General features: G+C 43.9%; 2 protein-coding genes across 3 annotated transcripts; both read left to right on the plus strand.

The window, feature by feature from the left end:
* The first annotated feature begins 744 nt into the window (after nt 1-744).
* On the plus strand, nt 745-6,946 carry lgals3a (lectin, galactoside binding soluble 3a). Its single transcript, XM_014183075.2, has 6 exons — nt 745-901; nt 1,228-1,242; nt 1,356-2,129; nt 2,644-2,732; nt 4,848-5,022; nt 5,761-6,946. The coding sequence occupies exons 2-6, from the start codon at nt 1,231-1,233 to the stop codon at nt 5,914-5,916; spliced, it is 1,206 nt and encodes a 401-aa protein (XP_014038550.1). The 5' UTR covers nt 745-901; nt 1,228-1,230; the 3' UTR covers nt 5,917-6,946.
* Nucleotides 6,947-7,886: 940 nt separating this feature from the next.
* Nucleotides 7,887-10,707, plus strand: LOC106591813 (synaptojanin-2-binding protein). Of its 2 annotated transcripts, none has more exons than XM_045723738.1 (4): nt 7,887-8,245; nt 9,163-9,314; nt 9,989-10,084; nt 10,329-10,707. In XM_045723738.1, the coding sequence occupies exons 1-4, from the start codon at nt 8,044-8,046 to the stop codon at nt 10,479-10,481; spliced, it is 603 nt and encodes a 200-aa protein (XP_045579694.1). In that variant the 5' UTR covers nt 7,887-8,043; the 3' UTR covers nt 10,482-10,707. The 2 variants fall into 2 exon arrangements, with proteins under 2 accessions (XP_045579694.1, XP_014038551.1); XM_014183076.2 differs by having other exon boundaries at nt 7,901-8,245; nt 9,163-9,299; nt 10,329-10,691.
* Nucleotides 10,708-20,254: the final 9,547 nt, after the last annotated feature.

Raw genomic sequence — 20,254 nt, forward strand, 5'->3', positions numbered from 1 at the left:
ATTTCGCAGCTTTTCTCTTATTGAATTCATCTCTGACATTGCCCCTTTTAGCGTCCGTGGATCGATGTTAACTTGTTCTGCCCATTTGGCGAATGGCATATCTGGAGCGTTTACAGTTTGGCCCTAAAGCTTATGCACCATTGCCAGATAACCTAAAATCGTTTTTTTTTTTACTCAAAGTAGGCTATAAAATGCTATAAAATGCACAATAATTATACATTGATGGTTTTTTTTAAGGTATAGTTCTCTCTCTATTCAACCCGCCATTTCATCCACACAATATTTAATGACCCTAAACCCGCCCGCCCTGCGTAACAGCGAGTTATGAATCAATCCGCACATCACTACGGAACATTATCATTCAACACACCTTGTTAACTCATCTGCAGTAAAATCTCGTACATCTCTGCAGCTGCCACCACAACATCTATTTTCTGTGATTTAGGTTCCATTTCTGCGGTACCAGTTGATAACCATGACTATGAAGCCAAGCTAACTAAAACACATGATCTCCAGCGAACACAAACAGTATGCCGCCCCACACAAATTGACAGTCTTTCATTGACATATTTTTCGCATCATTTCATATTGTACTAATTGAGTTTTTAATCATATAAAGTTGATGGAGAAAAGGTAGATTTACTTATTTGATTCATTATTTTATTTATTTTTTTACTCTGCGGTAATCTTCAATTGCTGACTGGCTTCAATTCAAGAAAATGCATGTGACTCTGGAACGCACCCATTTGGTTCCGCCGGACGTTTACGTCATATTCAAGGCGTGTGCAGACTGTGCACTTCCTTTCAGGAGTTTTGTACAGTATTTTTTTAATCTCAACCTGGTACATTCTTATTGTATCTAACTTTAGAAATTGTTGAAAGACGTCTCTCTTTTGTCGAGGTAACGTTGAATAATCTAGCTACCGTACTTTTAAAACATGTGTTGATTGTACTATGATCGTTGAACATTATAAATATGTCTAATCAGCTAGCTAGCTAACTACGTAAGTGTACATCGAGCCACTAGCCACGACGCTAGCTTCTAGCTTTCTGCATGTGTGCAACACTAACCAGTCTGTAATCCATCCAGTTGAATAAAAAGCTTATAGCTAGGTAGCTTGTGATAGCTTGCTAGCTAACTAGCTACTTCAGGCTGTTATATGTCAAGTTTTAGTCTATGGTAAGCTTCAGACCTAACAACTTTATTTTACCCCCATTACCTTTCAGGACATGGATTTCTCGGTGAGTTAGTTATTTTTGTCAATCAAGTTTATCATCAATGTATACGTTATTTAAACTGGTAAATGTGTTGGTGAAGATCATGGTACCAATGAATCTCCCTTTCTGGTATGCAGCTGGCAGATGCCATAGCGGACAGTGTCCCGGGCCAAGCTGAGAAAGCAAGTAACCCCAACCCAGCCGCCCCTCCGCCCACTAACCCAGGGTGGCCTGGTGCAGCTCCTGGAGCCCCAACACAGCCCTCTGCTCCTGGGGGATTCCCTGGGGGCCCACAGTCTGGTCCAGGGGCCCCAGGGCAGTTCCCTGGAAGCCAAGGACCGTTCTCTTCTGGTCCAGGAGCACCAGGGCAGTATCCTGGAGCTCCCTCTGCCCCTGGTGGGTTCCCGCCCGGACCAGGGGTACCTGGACAGTACCCAGCCGGGCCCGGAGCACCTGGACAGTACCCTGCCGGGCCCGGAGCACCTGGACAGTACCCAGCCGGGCCCGGAGCACCTGGACAGTACCCAGCCGGGCCCGGAGCACCTGGACAGTTCCCTGGGCAGTTCCCCCCTGGTGGAACCCCCGGTCATTTCCCTGGAGGCCCAATGCAGTACCCATCTGAACCCTTCCAGACTAGCCCTGGAGCACCCCCAGGACCCTACCCCAACGTGCCTTACCCAGGAGCCCAGCCTGGTGGGGGGATGTATGGGCCTGGAGGTCCAGGAGCTGCCTTCCCCCCTGGAGGAGGCACCTTCCCTGGGTTCCCTGGTGGGGCCTTCCCTCCAATCCCCCCTGGATCGTGGAGTGCTGGGGGCGGTGGAGTTTTCCCTCCCCAGCCCGGTCACCCTGGCTCTTTCGGTCCAGGTCCCATGGGACCATATGGGGGATCAGCAGCTCCAGGAGGCATGTTGGTGAGTAAATACATGATTTTAAAACACTACACATCGCTTGCTTGCTTGCTTCCTGGTGCATTTCTTTCCTCGTCTTCCCTGCAGCGTCTCTGTCCACGCAGTGTGTCTCTTTGGAGGGTTTCTAGCCTTGTTTGACCATCCCGATCTCACCAGCTTACACTGAGTGCAGTGGTCAGGATGGTGGATCAGGCTAGGGATTTGCTGCAGGGCTGGAAAAAAGCTGTTGATATTCTAGAAACTGCAATGGCAGTATATTGGTCTGAGGGCTACGTTTTAGTGTCACTACTGACCACTCTGGACGTGGTAACTAATAATAATAATAATAATTGATTGGATTTATATGGTAATTTTCCAGTGCAGTAATTGGGGTGAAGTACTGTGGTATCTTTAAATGTGCACTTTTACATTAGATATGTTGATAAGACAGTTTAGACCTGTTATTGTATTATTCCTGAGACACTTCCGGTAGTGCATCTGATGATGACATGTAATGTAAATATAACGTCCGTTTCAGCCGGTGCCGTACGAACTGCCTCTCCATGCTGGCATCATGTCCAGGCTGTTGATCACCATTGTAGGGGAACCCATCGTTGGAGGAGAAAGGTAGGTACTCACACACACACCATTCATCCATTCATGAATTAATCCATTCATTTATCCATTCATTTATCTGTTCATTCATCCATCCATTCATTCATTCATTCATTCATACCCTTTATCTATAGTCAAAAGCATGGTCTTTATGTACAGTTCCTTCGGAAAGTACTCAGACCTCTTGACTTTTTCCACATTTTGTTACGTTATAGCTTTGTTCTAAAATGGATTCAATATAAAAATAATAAAAAAACATCCTCATCAATCTACACACAATACCCCATAATGACAAAGTGAAAACAGGTTTTTAGAAATGTTTGCAAATTTATTACAAATAAAAAAAATAGATACCTTATTTACATAAGTATTCGGACTCTTTGCTATGAGACTTGAAATTGAGCTCAGATGCATCCTGTTTCCATTCATCATCCTGGAGATGTTTCTACAACTTGATTGGAGTCCACCTGTGGTAAATTATATTGATTGGAGCAAAAACCAAGCCATGGGGTCAAAGGAATTGTCTGTAGAGCTCCGAGACAACCCGATGGTCACTCTGACAGAGCTCCAGAGTTCCTCTTTTGAGATGGGAGAACCTTCCAGAAGGACAGCCATCTCTGCAGCACTCCATCAATTATGTCTTTATGGTAGAGTGGCCAGACGGAAGCCACTCCTCAGTAAAAAGCACATGACAGCCTGCTTGGAGTTTGCCAAAGGGCGCCTAAAGACTCAGACCATGAGAAACAAGATTATCTGGTCTGATGAAACCAAGATTGAACTCTTTGGCATGAATGCCAAGCGTCAAGTCTGGAGGAAACCTGGCACCATTCCTACGGTGAAGCATGGTGGTGGCAGCATAATGCTGTGGGGATATTTTTCAGTGGCAGGGACTGGGAGACTAGTCAGGATCAAGGCAAAGATGAACAGAGCAAAGTACAGAGAAACCCTTGGTGAAAACCTGTTCCATAGCGCTTAGGATCTCAGACTGTGGCGAAGGTTCACCTTCCAACAGAACAATGAACCTAAGCACACTGCCAAGACAACGCAGGAGTGGCTTCGGGACAAGTCTCTGAATGTCCTTGAGTGGCCCAGCCAGAGTGCGGACTTGAACCCAATCGAACATCTCTGGAGAGACCTAAAATAGCTGTGCAGCGACGCTCCCCATCCAACCTGACAGAGCTTGAGAAGATCTGAAGATGGAATGGAAGAAACTCCCCAAATACAGGTGTGACAAGCTTGTAGCGTCATACCCAAGAAGACTCTAGGCTGTAATCGCTGCCAATGGTGCTTCAACAAAATACTGAGTCAACGGTTGTCGTGGAAAATAGTCTTAAGAATAACACTTCTTACAAGAACTTGTAAATTCAATATAGACTTTAATACAGAGTAGTAAAGCCGAGCCGGTCCGCGGAACAACAACTGCCTTCCTTAGGCCCCGGCTCTGCTTTTATGCATATACAATACATAGGTCCATCCTTTATGTAAATGAAGTAAAACCCCCTATGCGTTTTGCCACCATTTTCTTTCAACCCAATGGATAACGCCCTCATCTGCTTTTAGCTATAACATAATGGTGGCTAAACTCTCCTCATATGGATATGAAAATAATGCATGCATTGCATGCTTACGCTTGGCATATATTTAGTCATGGCCATACATTCAGCTTGCCTGGCCGTTGCGTGGTTCCTACTTGGGGATGTATAGCCACCTGTTGTCTCCACTCAGGGTCAGCTGCCAGTCTCCTCTTTCGCTAGCTAATGTATTTCTATTTTTCCTTCCCTCAGCACGTCTACCTTTCTCCCACATGGTCTGAATACTTATGGAAATGTGATATTTCCGTTTTTTTTATTTGTTAAATTAGCTAAAATGTCTAAACCTGTTTTTGCTTTATCATTATGGGGTATTGTGATGCCATTATGGGGTATTGTGTGTAGATTGATGGGGAAAAAACAATTTAATCCGTTTTAGAATAAGGCTGTTACATACCAAAATGTGGAAAAAGTCAAGGGGTCTAAATACTTTCCTAAGGTGCTGTATATCCATTCATACTCCTTATATATAGTCAAATGCATGGTCTTTGTGTATATTGGTGATGATAAATGAAAACAAATGTTGTTTTTATTCCAGGTTCCATGTTGATTTTTTAAAAGAGGAGGATGAGGAGGACGATGAAGAGGTTGTGTTCCACCTCAACCCTCGTTTCTATGAACAACAGGTTGTCCGTAACTCCAACCTGGATGGGTGTTGGGGTCCAGAGGAGAGGGATGGAGGCTTCCCCTTCGTTCCTGGACAACGTTTTGAGGTACAGTATTGAGCAGGGTTGAGATCCCCTGGTGTTTTGAGGTACAGTATTGAGCAGGGTTGAGGTCCCCTGGTGTTTTTGAGGTACACTATTGAGCAGGGTTGAGGTCTCCTGGTGTTTTGAGGTACAGTATTGAGCAGGGTTGAGATCTCCTGGTGTTTTGAGGTACAGTATTGAGCAGGGTTGAGGTCTCCTGGTGTTTTGAGGTACAGTATTGAGCAGGGTTGAGGTCTCCTGGTGTTTTGAGGTACAGTATTGAGCAGGGTTGAGGTCTCCTGGTGTTTTGAGGTACAGTATTGAGCAGGGTTGAGGTCTCCTGGTGTTTTGAGGTACAGTATTGAGCAGGGTTGAGGTCTCCTGGTGTTTTGAGGTACAGTATTGAGCAGGGTTGAGATCTCCTGGTGTTTTGAGGTACAGTATTGAGCAGGGTTGAGGTCTCCTGGTGTTTTGAGGTACAGTATTGAGCAGGGTTGAGATCTCCTGGTGTTGTGTAATATGTGGGTAGAGAATGTCAACCATTTCAAATAAAGTAGTTACATGACTTATATAGATGATGTACTGTGACCTCAACTATAGATAATCACTTATCTGTACTGTAAATTAATTACAATCTCTAATACATTTTTTCAGACAAAGATCAGTAACTATTAAAGATTGCACCTTTTTAAGCTCTGTATTCATGTTTGAACACTAATGTTTATTTAATTGCTGAGTTGTTGTGACTGTCCCTCCCTGCAGCTGAAGATCCTCGTGGAAGAGGACTCGTTTAAAGTAGCTGTGGATGGAAACCATTGTCTGGAGTATGAGCACAGAGCCGGAGGGTTTGAGGACGTCACCCTGCTGCGCGTGGTGGGAGATGTCACTCTCTACAGCGTGGCCCCAAGCATGATCTAACGAGAGAGAGAGAGACTACGTCTGAGTTCCAAATGGCACCCTATTCCGTATAGGCTCCGGTCAAAAGTAGAGCACTACATAGGGAATAGGGTGCCGTTTGGGATGTAGTCCAGTTCACTTCACCTGACTGACACTGTGGCCAATGATCTGGATGGGGGGGAGGGGAGCTCACATACCTCTTTTCACACTATCGTGCTGACCCAAACCAACCTGCTAGCTCGGACAGTTTCTTTTCACTTTGTCCTTTACAGCATGGTTCCAGAAACTATGGCGGATGGGTAACCAGGCTGGCTCGGTTTTGGCTCGGTTTAGCTCAGTGGTGTGAAAAGCCCTGCACAGCATGTCCTATAGGCTATAGGTAAAAGAGATCTAATTATTTGACTGTGTCATTTAACGTTGTAATAATCTATACAAATGAGGGCAAGGAACTAGACTATGTAACAGAGAAGGAGATATCTGCTTTTAACGGCAGTTCTAGGGAAAGTAACCATATTTATTCTGCATGAAATGTCTCTAGGACAAAGGGGACGTGTCCTTAGCATTTCACAATGTTGTCATGATGGCAGCAAAATAGGCTGTATATTGTTTGTATGTCTGTTTACTGTCTATAATTACAAATTAGCCTTTCAGGGTTATGATGCATGTTGTGTGTGTACTCAATGGACTGGACATCCGTGTGGCTTTTTTGCTTTGAACCACTATTTTATTGCAATGCTGTCTGCAAGGCTGAATGGACATGGACTAGAATATAGAAGGATAGCGAGAGCCTCTGTGTACTGTAGACTGGCCTAGTGTTCATTTAGCTAAGATCATAACAAATGTGTTTAGACATTTTCCAGTATTAATCCTCTAGGTCTCGCTGATTTAAGGTCCGTAAATATTATTAAGTAGTCAGATCTACAGCTAAATGAAATGTAAACTGTAGTAGCTAAATCAATGTATCACTTTGTAGATGTTACCAAAGACTAAGTATTATTTTCAAAATGAAGTTTTTGTCAATAAAGAATGAAGAGAGAGCTGATACATTTTATGACTAGTTATCAATGGTTTCTTCTTCAGCAGTCACACATTGCTCTGCCTGAAGTACCCGCTCATGTGCAACTGTTTAGACGCTGATCTTGGGTCAGTTTGTGGATTTTACCCATTAATGGATTGGTGGAGGGGAAGCTGATCCTAGATCTGTATCGAGGGGAAACCTGAGCGCTGATTATTATACCTTGTGATATATTCTAATGAGTATTCATTCATAAGCAATACCCCCTGTGGATAGGCCGGGGTTGTAATCATTAGTCCAAAACGTTTTGCAATGGAAATCGTTTACTCCAAATGGAAAAGTTTTGCAATGAAAACGAGTTTCAATTGGACAAATTCAGATAGGTGGCGGTTCCAGACCATTTCAACTGGGGGGGGGGGCAGTTGTACTGTTAGAGGGGCCAGTTACATTAGACGTTATTGTTGTCATATCGTTTTCTTCACTGCGTTGCAGGCATTAGCAGGCAAAAGACCATGTTCATAATCATCATCGTTGCCACTGTCTAATAATGGATGTAAAAAAAAAAAAAGAATGATAGCAAAAATTTGTTATGTAAAAATTATTTCATACTCCACATTTAGGGGGGCCACAAGGGGGTCCAAAATTGTTGTCACGGGGGCACTGCCCCGCCCCCCCCCCCAGAACCGCTAGTGGGTCCCGCACCGTTTTGTCTGTTTGGTTCCTAGTGAATACACCCCAGAATGAGAACCACTGGTGGACAGAAGCTGTTTTTCCTTTTTCTTATGCTTCAGACACAGGGTAAACGCGCAAAATAGTACGCAGCATCATCTGGATATGTGTGCAACAAAAGTTCAACATTCACCTTCTGCTACCATTTCTGTCAAGCCGTCTACGCGTACAGTTTGACGCATACGTTAGATAAATCCAACGTACACAGCACGCAGCGTGTCATTGGAAAATGAATGTAATTCTGGTGTCGGTGTGTTAGGAGTGGTGGCTACAGTACATGACTCACTTGTAAAACTTCACTCGCATCGCATTTTTGGAAAGCTCTGTTTCCTGTGTGCACATGAACGATAGAAACATTTCTGGTTGGGTCAATCAGAGGTCATGATAAGTAGTGCAGTGGATTGATGAATCGTCTGGGAAGTGGAGTTGTAGTCCATCAGAGGGCAGCAGAGACACAACTCCTGCATGAGTTCACCTTCACATTCATAACTACCCCCCTAAAACAGCTATTTAGCTTGTCCTTCGGATTTCCTTACATCATGAACGGGTCAGCAAAATATACAGCGCCTACCGTGCTGGGTATACAGTTGAAAAGAGGACCACAAGGTAAGAAAATAGTTTGTAGTCGCAACTCCCGACAGCTACCTAGCTAGATAGCTTGCAAACTGATAGCCTGGCTAACTAGGTAGCTAGCGCATAAGCTGTTGCTTTCTTGCTAGCTAGCTAACTAACTCACTCAGCTGGCTGTCTTTATTCAACTTTTGCCAACTTGGTATCTAATCTGGTCATAGCAAATAGGCTGCAACTTGAACGCTACCGATATTTGAGTTTTCCACCTCTAGTTACTGAGCCAAATGAGAATCGAGCTATCAACTAGTTAGCTATGTTAGCTAACTGATAGCCTCTACTCATTCATTTTGAACGCCAATAGCATTTCTCAGCTAATCAGAAGTGACAATCCGATCCCTGTAAAGTAGTATTCGCTACTACTCCTACCAGTATTTTAGCTGTCAAAACTGAAATGTGTGTGCTTGCAAGTCTTTGTCCCAGAACCATTTTGTTCTCAAGTTTTAGCTAGTCAGTCACTTCCAGTGACTAGTCACTTTCACTTCCATCCCTTATGGTGATGTAGCTATTAGGCAATGTTATTTTATGACATGACAAGAAGCCTGATTGCATGGAAGGGCATTTTATAGGCTTTTTTTTGTGGAGTGAATATGATTGTACTTTGTACCACATAGATACCAACATTCAAATCAGCAGACCTCTCCTGACCTGTCCCCAACATATACTACTTGCTGCATTACCATGGTTACATAGCCTTCCCCATAGAATTAGAATGCTTTATATTTCTCTATGGCCTCGCCTCCTTTGAATATCCAGACAGTTATCAGTAGGCTGTTTCACTTTCACTTACTGTACTCTCTCCCTCCCTCTCTCTATATATATATATATATTTATCTCTATCTCTTTCGCTCTATATCTCTCTTTCGCTCTATCTATCTCTCTCTATCTCTCCCTAGGTCTAGGGTTTAACATAGTGGGAGGTCTGGATCAGCAGTATGTTCTGAATGACAGTGGGATCTATGTGGCAAAAATCAAAGAGAACGGCGCAGCAGCGCTGGATGGAAGATTACAAGAGGGAGACAAGATATTGGCGGTAAAGAAAAAAGATGTACTTTCATTTTTATTTTTTTTGGGAAGCAGATAAGCTCGTCTCCACTAGCTCAACTGCTAGAGAGCCGACTAGCTTGGGAAGCAGAGGGGTTAGGAGGAGGAATGTGATATTTGAATCAATAAATGAATCAATTAAACACCCAAACGAGGGCACTGCGCTCATCCACCTCTGGCCTGCTGGCCCCCCTACCTCTGAGGAAGCACAGTTCCCGCTCAGCCCAGTCAAAACTGTTCGCTGCTTTGGCACCCCTATGGTGGAACAAGCTCCCTCACGACGCCAGGACAGCGGAGTCAATCACCACCTTCCGTAGACACCTGAAACCCCACCTCTTTAAGGAATACCTGGGATAGGATAAAGTAATCCTTCTAACCCCCCCCCCACAAAAAAAGATTTAGATGCACTTTTGTAAAGTGGTTGTTCCACTGGATATCATAAGGTGAATGCACCAATTTGTAAGTCGCTCTGGATAAGAGCGTCTGCTAAATGACTTAAATGTAAATAGTCTATCTGGGGAAATGTGTATTATGCTTGAGGTTTTAGCCATCTACTGCAGAAGACTCCAGTCTTATCTCTGGAAAGGAGATCCTACATTTAACTTATCATGGTACGGTCTACTTTAGGTCTAGTATTTGATCTGTGATTTTTATTTTCCTCTGTTTTGTCTTATGTAGATAAATGGGCAAAAGCTGGAGAACCTGTCACACAGTGCTGCAGTGGAGCTGTTCAGGTCAGCAGGAGAGGACGTGCAGCTACGCGTGCAGCAGAGGGTGAGTGTGACTACCACAGGCTCTTTTTCACTCATCTGGACCTTCTCAATCAACCAACATCTTAGGCAGGGTGGGTCGTGTTCATTAGGGAACATTGTAGCAAAGCGTATTGCAATTGAAAACAAATTAGCATTTTCAGATTGTACCTACCTTCCCGTTTCACTTTTCGTGCCTATTGAACACACTCGGATGTGTTGTAACATGTCACTTTGTTGCCAGTGAAGTAGTCTCTCTTTCCCAACAGCCCACCATGGCCATGAATGGTCCCACCAGTTCCAGGCTTGACGGTGAATCTTCTGTCTCCTCCTTGGGAATACTGGTGGCTGTCCTGGGAGCTGCTGCAGCCATTACGTTCCTATACATGCGCTTCCAGCCACAACTGAGGAGGCACTTTTAAACCTATGTAACTTTCTCCTCAAAGTATTTTTAAAAGCAAAACCTGGGACTGAAAACTTTGCTGAAGGCCCCCCCCCCCTCAAAAAAGAAAATATACAGTACCAGTCAAAAGTCTGAACTCATTCAATTTTTTTTTTCTTTATTTTACTATTTTCTACATTGTAGAATAATAGTGAAGACATCAAAACGATGAAATAACACATATGGAATCATGTAGTAAGCAAAAAAGTGTTAAACCAATCAAAATATATTTTATATTCTTCAAAGTAGTCACCCTTTGCCTTGTCAGCTTTGCACACTCTTGGCATTCTCTCAACCAGCTTCACCTAGAATGCTTTTCCAACAGTCTTGGAGTTCCCACATATGGTGAGCACTTGTTGGCTGCTTTTCCTTCACTCTGCGGTCCAACTCATCCCAAACCATCTCAATTGGGTTGAGGTCGGGTGATTGTGGAGGCCAGGTCATCTGATGCCACACTCCATCACTCTCCTTCTTGATCAAATAGCCCTTTTGCAGCCTGGAGGTGTGTTGGGTCATTGTCCTGTTGAAAAACAAATAATAGTCCCACTAAGAGCAAGCCAGATGAGATGGCGTATTGCTGCAGAATGCTGTGGTAGCCATGCTGGTTAAGTGTGCCTTGAATTCTAAATAAATCACTGACAGTGTCACCAGCAAAGCACCGTCACACCACCTCCTCCTCCATGCTTCACGGTGGGAACCACACATGCCGAGATCATCCGTTCACCTACTCTGCGTCTCACACAGTGGTTGAAACCAAAAATCTCACATTTGGACTCAGACCAAAGGACAGATTTCCACCGGTCTAATGTCCATTGCTCATGTTTCTTGGCCCAAGCAAGTCTCTTCTTCTTATTGGTGTCCTTTAGTAGTGGTTTCTTTGCAGCAATTAGACCATGAAGGCCTGATTCACACAGTCTCCTCTGAACAGTTGATGTTGAAATGTGTCTGTTACTTGAACTGTGAAGCATTCATTTGGGCTGCAATTTCTGAGGCTGGTAACTAATGAACTTATCCTCTGCAGCAGAGGTAACGCTGGGTCTTCCTTTCCTGTGGCAGTCCTCATGAGAGCCAGTTTCATCATAGCACTTGATGGTTTTTGCGACTGCACTTGAAGAAACTTTCAAAGTTCTTGATGTTTTCCAGATTGACTGACCTTCATGTCTTAACGTAATGATGGACTGTCGTTTCTCTTTGCTTATTTGAGCTGTTCATGCCATAATATGTACTTGGTCTTTTACCAAATAGGGCTATCTAATGTATACCCCCCTACCTTGTCACAACACAACCAATTGGCTCAAACACATTAAGAAGGAAAGAAATTTCACATATACGTTTTTAACAAGGCACATCTGTTTAATTGAAATGCATTCCAGGTGACTATCTCATGAAGCTGGTTGAGAGAATGCCAAGCGTGTGCAAAGCTGTCAAGGCAAAGGGTGACTACTTTGAATAATCTCAAATATAAAATGTATGTTGATTTAAGTTTATTTAAAAAAAAAAAAAGTTTGGTTACATGATTCCATACGTGTTATTTCATAGTTATGATGTCTTCACTATTCTACAATGTAGAAAATGGTACAAATAAAGAAATCCTGGAATGAGTAGGTTTGTCCAAACTTTTGACTGGTACTGTATATACATTTTTTGTTGTTGTGATTATCGTCATTGCGTAACCCAAATGCTAAACTTTACTTTCTTGCTACAGGGATAACACCGATGAGATAATGAGAACTTGTAAATGAAAAAGATGTGCCCATGGCATTCCCTCTGCTGGGCAGAGCTGTGCTCCTCAGACAGAAGGACTTGGCCCACTAAAAAGCTTATTTATCCCAAAGATATCGTTCTCCGTCAGGATAGATATTTATTTGTAGAGGTCCTAGGCAGAGGTCGAGCCTGACTCACTCAAGGGGCCTGCCTGCTCACCAGTTTCCTGTTCTTTACAGGGTGTTTTTGGAAACTGAAAGGCCATGTTGTGTTCAGTCACTCAGAGTAGCCTTTGTAACTGAATGGCTGATCTGTTTTTTGGGGGGGAGATCCAATAGGTTGAGAACTCACTGGTACACTGTGTTTTGATTTGGCTAGTCCGTCTGTACAGATGCAAATTAGCTATGTGTTTTTTTTCTTTCTTCATATTTCTTATGTTTATGTTTTGTCCCTCCTGTGGTTAAACTGTCTCTCTAATTGTACCAGAATCATTCCAGGTACAGTAGCTGTATATGTGTAAAGATAACATTTGAGTTTGTGGTGTTAGAGGCTGAGAGGTGCTTCAGACTAGTCACACTGAGGCTCGTGATGGATGTTGAATCAGTGATGTGTTGTGAACATAGTAGCCTGGTCCCAGATCTGTCGTCTCCTCCTCCTATAGCCTGGTCCCAGATCTGTCGTCTCCTCCTCCTATAGCCTGGTCCCAGATCTGTCCCTATCAAGACAAACTATTTGATGTGACAAGGAGTTGACATGATGGCACAAACTGGCATCAGACTACTACTATAAATCAGGCGTCTCATTAGAATGTGTAGTGATGACGGTTACACTGTCATGTGGTGAAATACGAGAGATATGTTTATCTGTCTGGACTATGTCACTAATGTGTGTCCCTGAAAGAGAAATGTTATTTGAAATGTTTCCAGGTTCACATTGAGACTGGGGTTATTTGTTAATGAAACGAACATTTTATTATTTTCTGTTCATCTAATCCATGCGGTGTGCATCACTTACACATGAACAGCAGTAAGCAAATTATTTTACGTAAAAGGGAAATGTATCACTTAATCTACTTTAGTATTGTTTGCAAAGGGGGAAAACAAAATGATGTGACTTTCAAAGAAATATGACTTTGAACAGACGGCTTGATGCTGTTTGGAAAGCCATATGAAGCCATTAATTTCATCCTGATAAAGGCCCGATTCTGCCACCTAATGAATGTTTAGCAGTCCTGTAGCTCATCCAATCACTGTAATAGAGGGGTGGATTAAGGGTGTGCGTACAAGTCCATTTTATTTTTGTCATAAAGTGCATCCCAATTAACACCCTATTCCCTAAGTAGTGCACTACTTTTTTTTTTTTTTTTTTTTTACCAGAGCCCTATGTAGAGAATAGGGTGCCATTTGGGACTCAATCATGGTTGATGTTTAACATTTACATTCCACATATCTGTCTCTGATTTGTATTATCTGTGTATATAGGTGTGTGTGTGTGTGTGTGTGTCACCCTGCTGACTTGTATGAAGCAAAAATAGGTACGTTTTATATTATCCTATGAATGCCAATAAAGAGAGCTCAGGACAGTAACACTTCAAGTAATGTGTGTGTTGATGATGATGATGATCATCAGGGTCTTGTTGGATTGGCGTGCACCAGCGTGAATCACTTGTCATGTAAATTTTACACTGTTCAAGCGTCTCCTTGGAAATGAGCCTGGAGTCGGGACACCCAACTGGGTCTGAGCCAGCCGCTGAGTTGGAGACAATTGATGTATATAGGCTATATAAATCATTCTGGATATAGGCTATATAAATCATTCTGGATATAGCCTATATAAATCATTCTGGATATAGGCTATATAAATCATTCTGGATATAGGCCATATTAATCATTCTGGATATAGGCCTATGGTTGGCCCAGGCTACTGGGATGCTGACTGTCTGTTCACTTGTGTAAAGAATATCACCTCTCAAATGGCACTGATTTTGATTATTGATAAATGACTGTGGCGTTATAGCCTTTCTGGGTTTCCACTTCTCTTACACACTGTCCTTGAAACAAATTTATCAAAGCTAGAATGAAAATAGATGAAATGTCAACCAAAGAAAAGCTGCCCTGTCCATGTACTGGTATGTTCTGTTTCTATATCAACATTTGCACATAAAGGTGTTTCCACTGCTATTTCTTGCGTAATTAATTCTTACAGACATAAAAAAAAAAAAAAGATCCCACCATCTGTGGACATTTCCTGTATCCATAAGCCTCTGTCATGACTTTTTAGTGCGTCAGGTAATTAATCTGCATTTAAATGGTTGGATGGAAACCTGGTTACTGCAGAGATTACAGTAATTCAGTGTACAGTCATTCCAACTCAGTCCTGTTGTTCAGTGCACTAGTATGTCTCTGAGTGAGTGAGTCAACAGTATCTCTTCTGTTCCACAGTAAAGATCACCGATCCTGTATAATACTGTACAAATTCATTGTCAAGGTTTCATTTAATCAAAAGGTGAACAATACCAGACCAAACACATTGGTCTAGTATTGTGTATGTAAAGTTATTTATTTTATTTTGTTTCACCTTTATTTAACCAGGTAGGCTAGTTGAGAACAAGTTCTCATTTACAACTGCGAACTGGCCAAGATAAAGCAAAGCAGTGCGACACAAACAGAGTTACACATGAAATAAACAAAAATACAGTCAATAATACAATAGAAAGAGTATACAGTGAGGGGGAAAAGTATTTGATCCCCTGCTGATTTTGTACGTTTGCCCACTGACAAAGAAATGATCAGTCTATAATGTTAATGGTAGGGTTATTTGAACAGTGAGAGACAGAATAACAACAACAACAATCCTGAAAAACGCATGTCAAAAATGTTATAAATTGATTTGCATTTTAATGAGGGAAATAAGTATTTGACCCCCTCTGCAAAACATGACTTAGTACTTGGTGGCAAAACCCTTGTTGGCAATCACGGAGGTCAGACGTTTCTTGTAGTTGGCCACCAGGTTTGCACACATCTCAGGAGGGATTTTGTCCCACTCCTCTTCTCTTCTCCAAGTCATTCAGAGATTTTCTATGGGATTAAGGTCTGGAGACTGGCTAGGCCACTCCAGGACCTTAATGTGCTTCTTCTTGAGCCACTCCTTTGTTGCCTTGGCCGTGTGTTTTGGGTCATTGTCATGCTGGAATACCCATCCACGACCCATTTTCAATGCCCTGGCTGAGGGAAGGAGGTTCTCACCCAAGATTTGACGGTACATGGCCCCGTCCATCGTCCCTTTGATGCGGTGAAGTTGTCCTGTCCCCTTAGCAGAAAAACACCCCCAATGCATAAAGTTTCCACCTCCGTGTTTGACGGTGGGGATGGTGTTCTTGGGGTCATAGGCAGCATTCCTCCTCCAAACACGGCGAGTTGAGTTGATGCCAAAGAGCTCCATTTTGGTCTCGTCTGACCACAACACTTTCACCCAGTTTTCCTCTGAATCATTCAGATGTTCATTGGCAAACTTCAGACGGGCATGTATATGTGCTTTCTTGAGCAGGGGGACCTTGCGGGCGCTGCAGGATTTCAGTCCTTCACGGCGTAGTGTGTTACCAATTGTTTTCTTGGTGACTATGGTTCCAGCTGCCTTGAGATCATTGACAAGATCCTCCCGTGTAGTTCTGGGCTGATTCCTCACCGTTCTCATGATCATTGCAACTCCACGAGGTGAGATCTTGCATGGAGCCCCAGGCCGAGGGAGACTGACAGTTCTTTTGTGTTTCTTCCATTTGCGAATAATTGCACCAACTGTTGTCACCTTCTCACCAAGCTGCTAGGCGATGGTCTTGTAGCCCATTCCAGCCTTGTGTAGGTCTACAATCTTGTCCCTGACATCCTTGGAGAGCTCTTTGGTCTTGGCCATGGTGGAGAGTTTGGAATCTGATTGATTGATTGCTTCTGTGGACAGGTGTCTTTTAGCACAGGTAACAAACTGAGATTAGGAGCACTCGCTTTAAGAGTGTGCTCCTAATCTCAGCTCGTTACCTGTATAAAAGACACCTGGGAGCCAGAAATCTTTCTGATTGAGAGGGGGTCAAATACTTATTTCCCTCATTAAAATGCAAATCAATTTATTACATTTTTGACATGCGTTTTTCTGGATTTTTTGTTGTTATTCTGACTCTCACTGTTCAAATAAACCTACCATTAAAATTATAGACTGATCATTTCTTTGTCAGTGGGCAAACGTACAAAATCAGCAGGGGATCAAATACTTTTTCCCCTCACTGTATATACAGTGTGTGCAAATGAGGTAGGATAAGGGAGGTAAGGCAATAAATAGGCCATAGTGGTGAAATAATTACAATATAGCAATTAAACACCAGAGTGATAGATGTGGAGAAGATGAGTGTGCAAGTAAAGATACTGGGGTGCAAAGGAGCAAAATAAATAACTGTATGGGGATGAGGTAGTTGGATGGGCTATTTACAGATGGGCTATGTACAGGTGCAGTGATCTGTGAGCTGCTCTGACAGCTGGTGCTTAAAGTTAAGAAGATATGAGTCTCCAGCTTCAGTGATTTTTGCAGTTCGTTCCAGTCGTTGGCAACAGAGAACTGGAAGGAAAGGAGGAATTGAGGAATTGGTTTTGGGGGTGACCAGTGAGATATACCTGCTGGAGCGCGTGCTACGGGTGGGTGCTGCTATGGTGACCAGTGAGCTGAGATACAGAGGGGCTTTACCTAGCAGAGACTTATAGATGACCTGGAGCCAGTGGGTTTGGTGACGAATATGAAGCAAGGGCCAGCCAACAAGAGCATACAGGTCGCATTGGTGGGTAGTATATGGGGCTTTGGTGACAATGGATGGCACTGTGATAGACTGCATCCAATTTACTGAGTGTATAGAGACTGCCAGAGGTCCGGACACCAGGCCCTCAGATTTGACACACTGAATTCTATCAGAGAAGTAGTTGGTGAACCAGGCAAGGCAATCATTTGAGAAACCAAGCCTGTTGAGTCTGCTAATAAGAATGTGGTGATTGACAGAGTTGAAAGCCTTAGCCAGGTCGATGAATACGGCTGCACAGTATTGTCTGTTATCGATGGCGGTTATGTTATCATTTAGGAGCTTGAGCATGGCTGAGCATGACCAGCTCGGAAACCAGATTGCATAGCGGAGAAGGTACGGTGGGATTCGAAATGGTCGGTGATCTGTTTGTTAACTTGGCTTTCGAAGACCTTAGAAAGGCAGGGCAGGATAGATATAGGTCTGTAGCAATTTGGGTCTAGAGTGTCTCCCCTTTGAAGAGGGGGATGACCGCGGCTGCTTTCCAATCTTTGGAGATCTCAGACGATACGAAAGAGAGGTTGAAGAGGCTAGTAATAGGGGTTGCAACAATTTTGGCAGATAATTTTAGAAAGAGAGGGTCCAGATTGTCTAGCCCGGCTGATTTGTAGGGGTCCATATTTTGCAGCTCTTACAGAACATCAGCTATCTGGATTTGGGTGAAGGAGAAATGGGGGAGGCTCGGGCAAGTTGCTGTGGGAGGTGCAGGGCTGTTGACCGGGGTAGGGGTAGCCAGGTGGAAAGCATGGCCAGCCGTAGAAAAATGCTTATTGAAATTCTCAATTATTGTGGATTTATCGGTGGTGACAGTGTTTCCTAGCCTCAGTGCAGTGGGCAGCTGGGAGGAGGTGCTCTTATTCTCCATGGACTTTACAGTGTCCCAGAACTTTTTTGAGTTTGTGCTACAGGATGAAAATTTCTGTTTGGAAAAGCTAGCCTTTGCTTTCCTGCCTGTGTATATTGGTTCCTAACTTCCCTGAAAAGTTGCATATCACGGGGGCTATTCGATGCTAATGCAAAACGCCACAAGATGTTTTCGTGCTGGTCAAGGGCAGTCAGGTCTGCAGTGAACCAAGGGCTATATCTGTTCCTGGTTCTAAAATATACTTTTGTACCAGATATATACTGCTCAAAAAAATAAAGGGAACACTTAAACAACACATCCTAGATCTGAATGAAATGAATAATCTTATTAAATACTTTTTTCTTTACATAGTTGAATGTGCTGACAACAAAATCACACAAAAATAATCAATGGAAATCCAATTTATCAACCCATGGAGGTCTGGATTTGGAGTCACACTCAAAATTAAAGTGGAAAACCACACTACAGGCTGATCCAACTTTGATGTAATGTCCTTAAAACAAGTCAAAATTAGGCTCAGTAGTGTGTGTGGCCTCCACGTGCCTGTATGACCTCCCTACAACGCCTGGGCATGCTCCTGATGAGGTGGCGGATGGTCTCCTGAGGGATCTCCTCCCAGACCTGGACTAAAGCATCCGCCAACTCCTGGACAGTCTGTGGTGCAACGTGGCGTTGGTGGATGGAGCGAGACATGATGTCCCAGATGTGCTCAATTGGATTCAGGTCTGGGGAACGGGCGGGCCAGTCCATAGCATCAATGCCTTCCTCTTGCAGGAACTGCTGACACACTCCAGCCACATGAGGTCTAGCATTGTCTTGCATTAGGAGGAACCCAGGGTCAACCGCACCAGCATATGGTCTCACAAGGGGTCTGAGGATCTCATCTCGGTACCTAATGGCAGTCAAGCTACCTCTGGCGAGCACATGGAGGGCTGTGCGGCCCCCCAAAGAAATGCCACCCCACACCATGACTGACCCACCGCCAAACCGGTCATGATGGAGGATGTTGCAGGCAGCAGAACGTTCTCCACGGCGTCTCCAGACTCTGTCACGTCTGTCACATGTGCTCAGTGTGAACCTGCTTTCATCTGTGAAGAGCACAGGGCTCCAGTGGCGAATTTGCCAATCTTGGTGTTTTCTGGCAAATGCCAAACGTCCTGCACGGTGTTGGGCTGTAAGCACAACCCCCACCTGTGGACGTCGGGCCCTCATACCACCCTCATGGAGTCTGTTTCTGACCGTTTGAGCAGACACATGCACATTTGTGGCCTGCTAGAGGTAATTTTGCAGGGCTCTGGCAGTGCTCCTCCAGCTCCTCCTTGCACAAAGGCGGAGGTAGCGGTCCTGCTGCTGGGTTGTTGCCCTCCTACGGCCTCCTCCACGTCTCCTGATGTACTGGCCTGTCTCCTGGTAGCGCCTCCATGCTCTGGACACTACGCTGACAGACACAGCAAACCTTCTTGCCACAGCTCGCGTTGATTTCACAGAAGTGTGATTGACTTGGAGTTACATTGTGTTGTTTAAGTGTTCCCTTTAATTTTTTGAGCAGTGTATTTTCAAGACAAGTTTGAATTGCACATGGCTAAAGGTGAATGCCATCAGGTAGAACAAGTGTGGCATCAATGTTCTGCTCATGTACAGTTAACTCATGTACAGTGTACTCTTCACCTCTGCTAGGTAATTAGCGTTAGTTCTTCGGTCTCCCCTGGTTTCGCAGGGGCAGCTGTAAGCGACGGTCGTGTCAGTTTTGTTGCTAATCTAAGACCGTCGCCGAAACAGACTGTTCTGCGGAATTGTGGTCGAGGAAAGGAAAGAGAGGAAGTCTCCACTCTCTCACTTGAGTATCTTACCTAGTTATTTACAGATGATCTTGTTTTGCTCTTTTGTGGCTTTGTCAACTATGTGCGTTTTTCCATACCTGTTCACACCTCTCCCTGTAGGCTTTAGAGACGCTCCCCACCCTTTGGCTGAAACCCTTCTAATTTAGTGTACCCTGCGCTCACAACCCGGGTCTCTGGCAGCGTTTTGAACTGCCGATCTGTGGTCAAGAACGCTGAGTTCATCTCAGCCTATGCTGCCCTTCAGTCCCTTGACTTTTTGTTCCTGACAGAGACATGGATCACCCCAGAGAACACTGCTACTCCAGCTGCTCTGTCTTCATCCGACTGTTCTCTCATAATTCGAGAGCATCTGGTCGCTGTCACGTCCTGACCAGCAGATGGAGCTAGTGTTTTAGTTTTGGTCAGGACGTGGCAGGTTTGTGTTTGTTAAATGTTGGGTTGATGATTGGGACTTCCAATTGAAGGCAGGTGTGTATAGTTGCCTTTGATTGGAAGTCCTACATAGGTGT

Source organism: Salmo salar, chromosome ssa09 (genome assembly GCF_905237065.1).
Source record: "Salmo salar chromosome ssa09, Ssal_v3.1, whole genome shotgun sequence".
NCBI classification, from domain to species: domain Eukaryota; kingdom Metazoa; phylum Chordata; class Actinopteri; order Salmoniformes; family Salmonidae; genus Salmo; species Salmo salar.

Excerpts from the sequence above, each read along its gene's own strand:
- lgals3a (XM_014183075.2), top strand. Across the intron at positions 2,130-2,643 it reads CAGCTCCAGGAGGCATGTTG|CCGGTGCCGTACGAACTGCC; the intron begins GTGAGTAAATAC and ends CGTCCGTTTCAG. Across the intron at positions 5,023-5,760 it reads TTCCTGGACAACGTTTTGAG|CTGAAGATCCTCGTGGAAGA; the intron begins GTACAGTATTGA and ends CCCTCCCTGCAG.
- LOC106591813 (XM_045723738.1), top strand. The coding sequence starts at position 8,044 with ATGAATCGTCTGGGAAGTGGAGTTGTAGTCCATCAGAGGGCAGCAGAG. Across the intron at positions 8,246-9,162 it reads GTTGAAAAGAGGACCACAAG|GTCTAGGGTTTAACATAGTG; the intron begins GTAAGAAAATAG and ends ATCTCTCCCTAG. Across the intron at positions 9,315-9,988 it reads TGGCGGTAAAGAAAAAAGAT|ATAAATGGGCAAAAGCTGGA; the intron begins GTACTTTCATTT and ends TGTCTTATGTAG.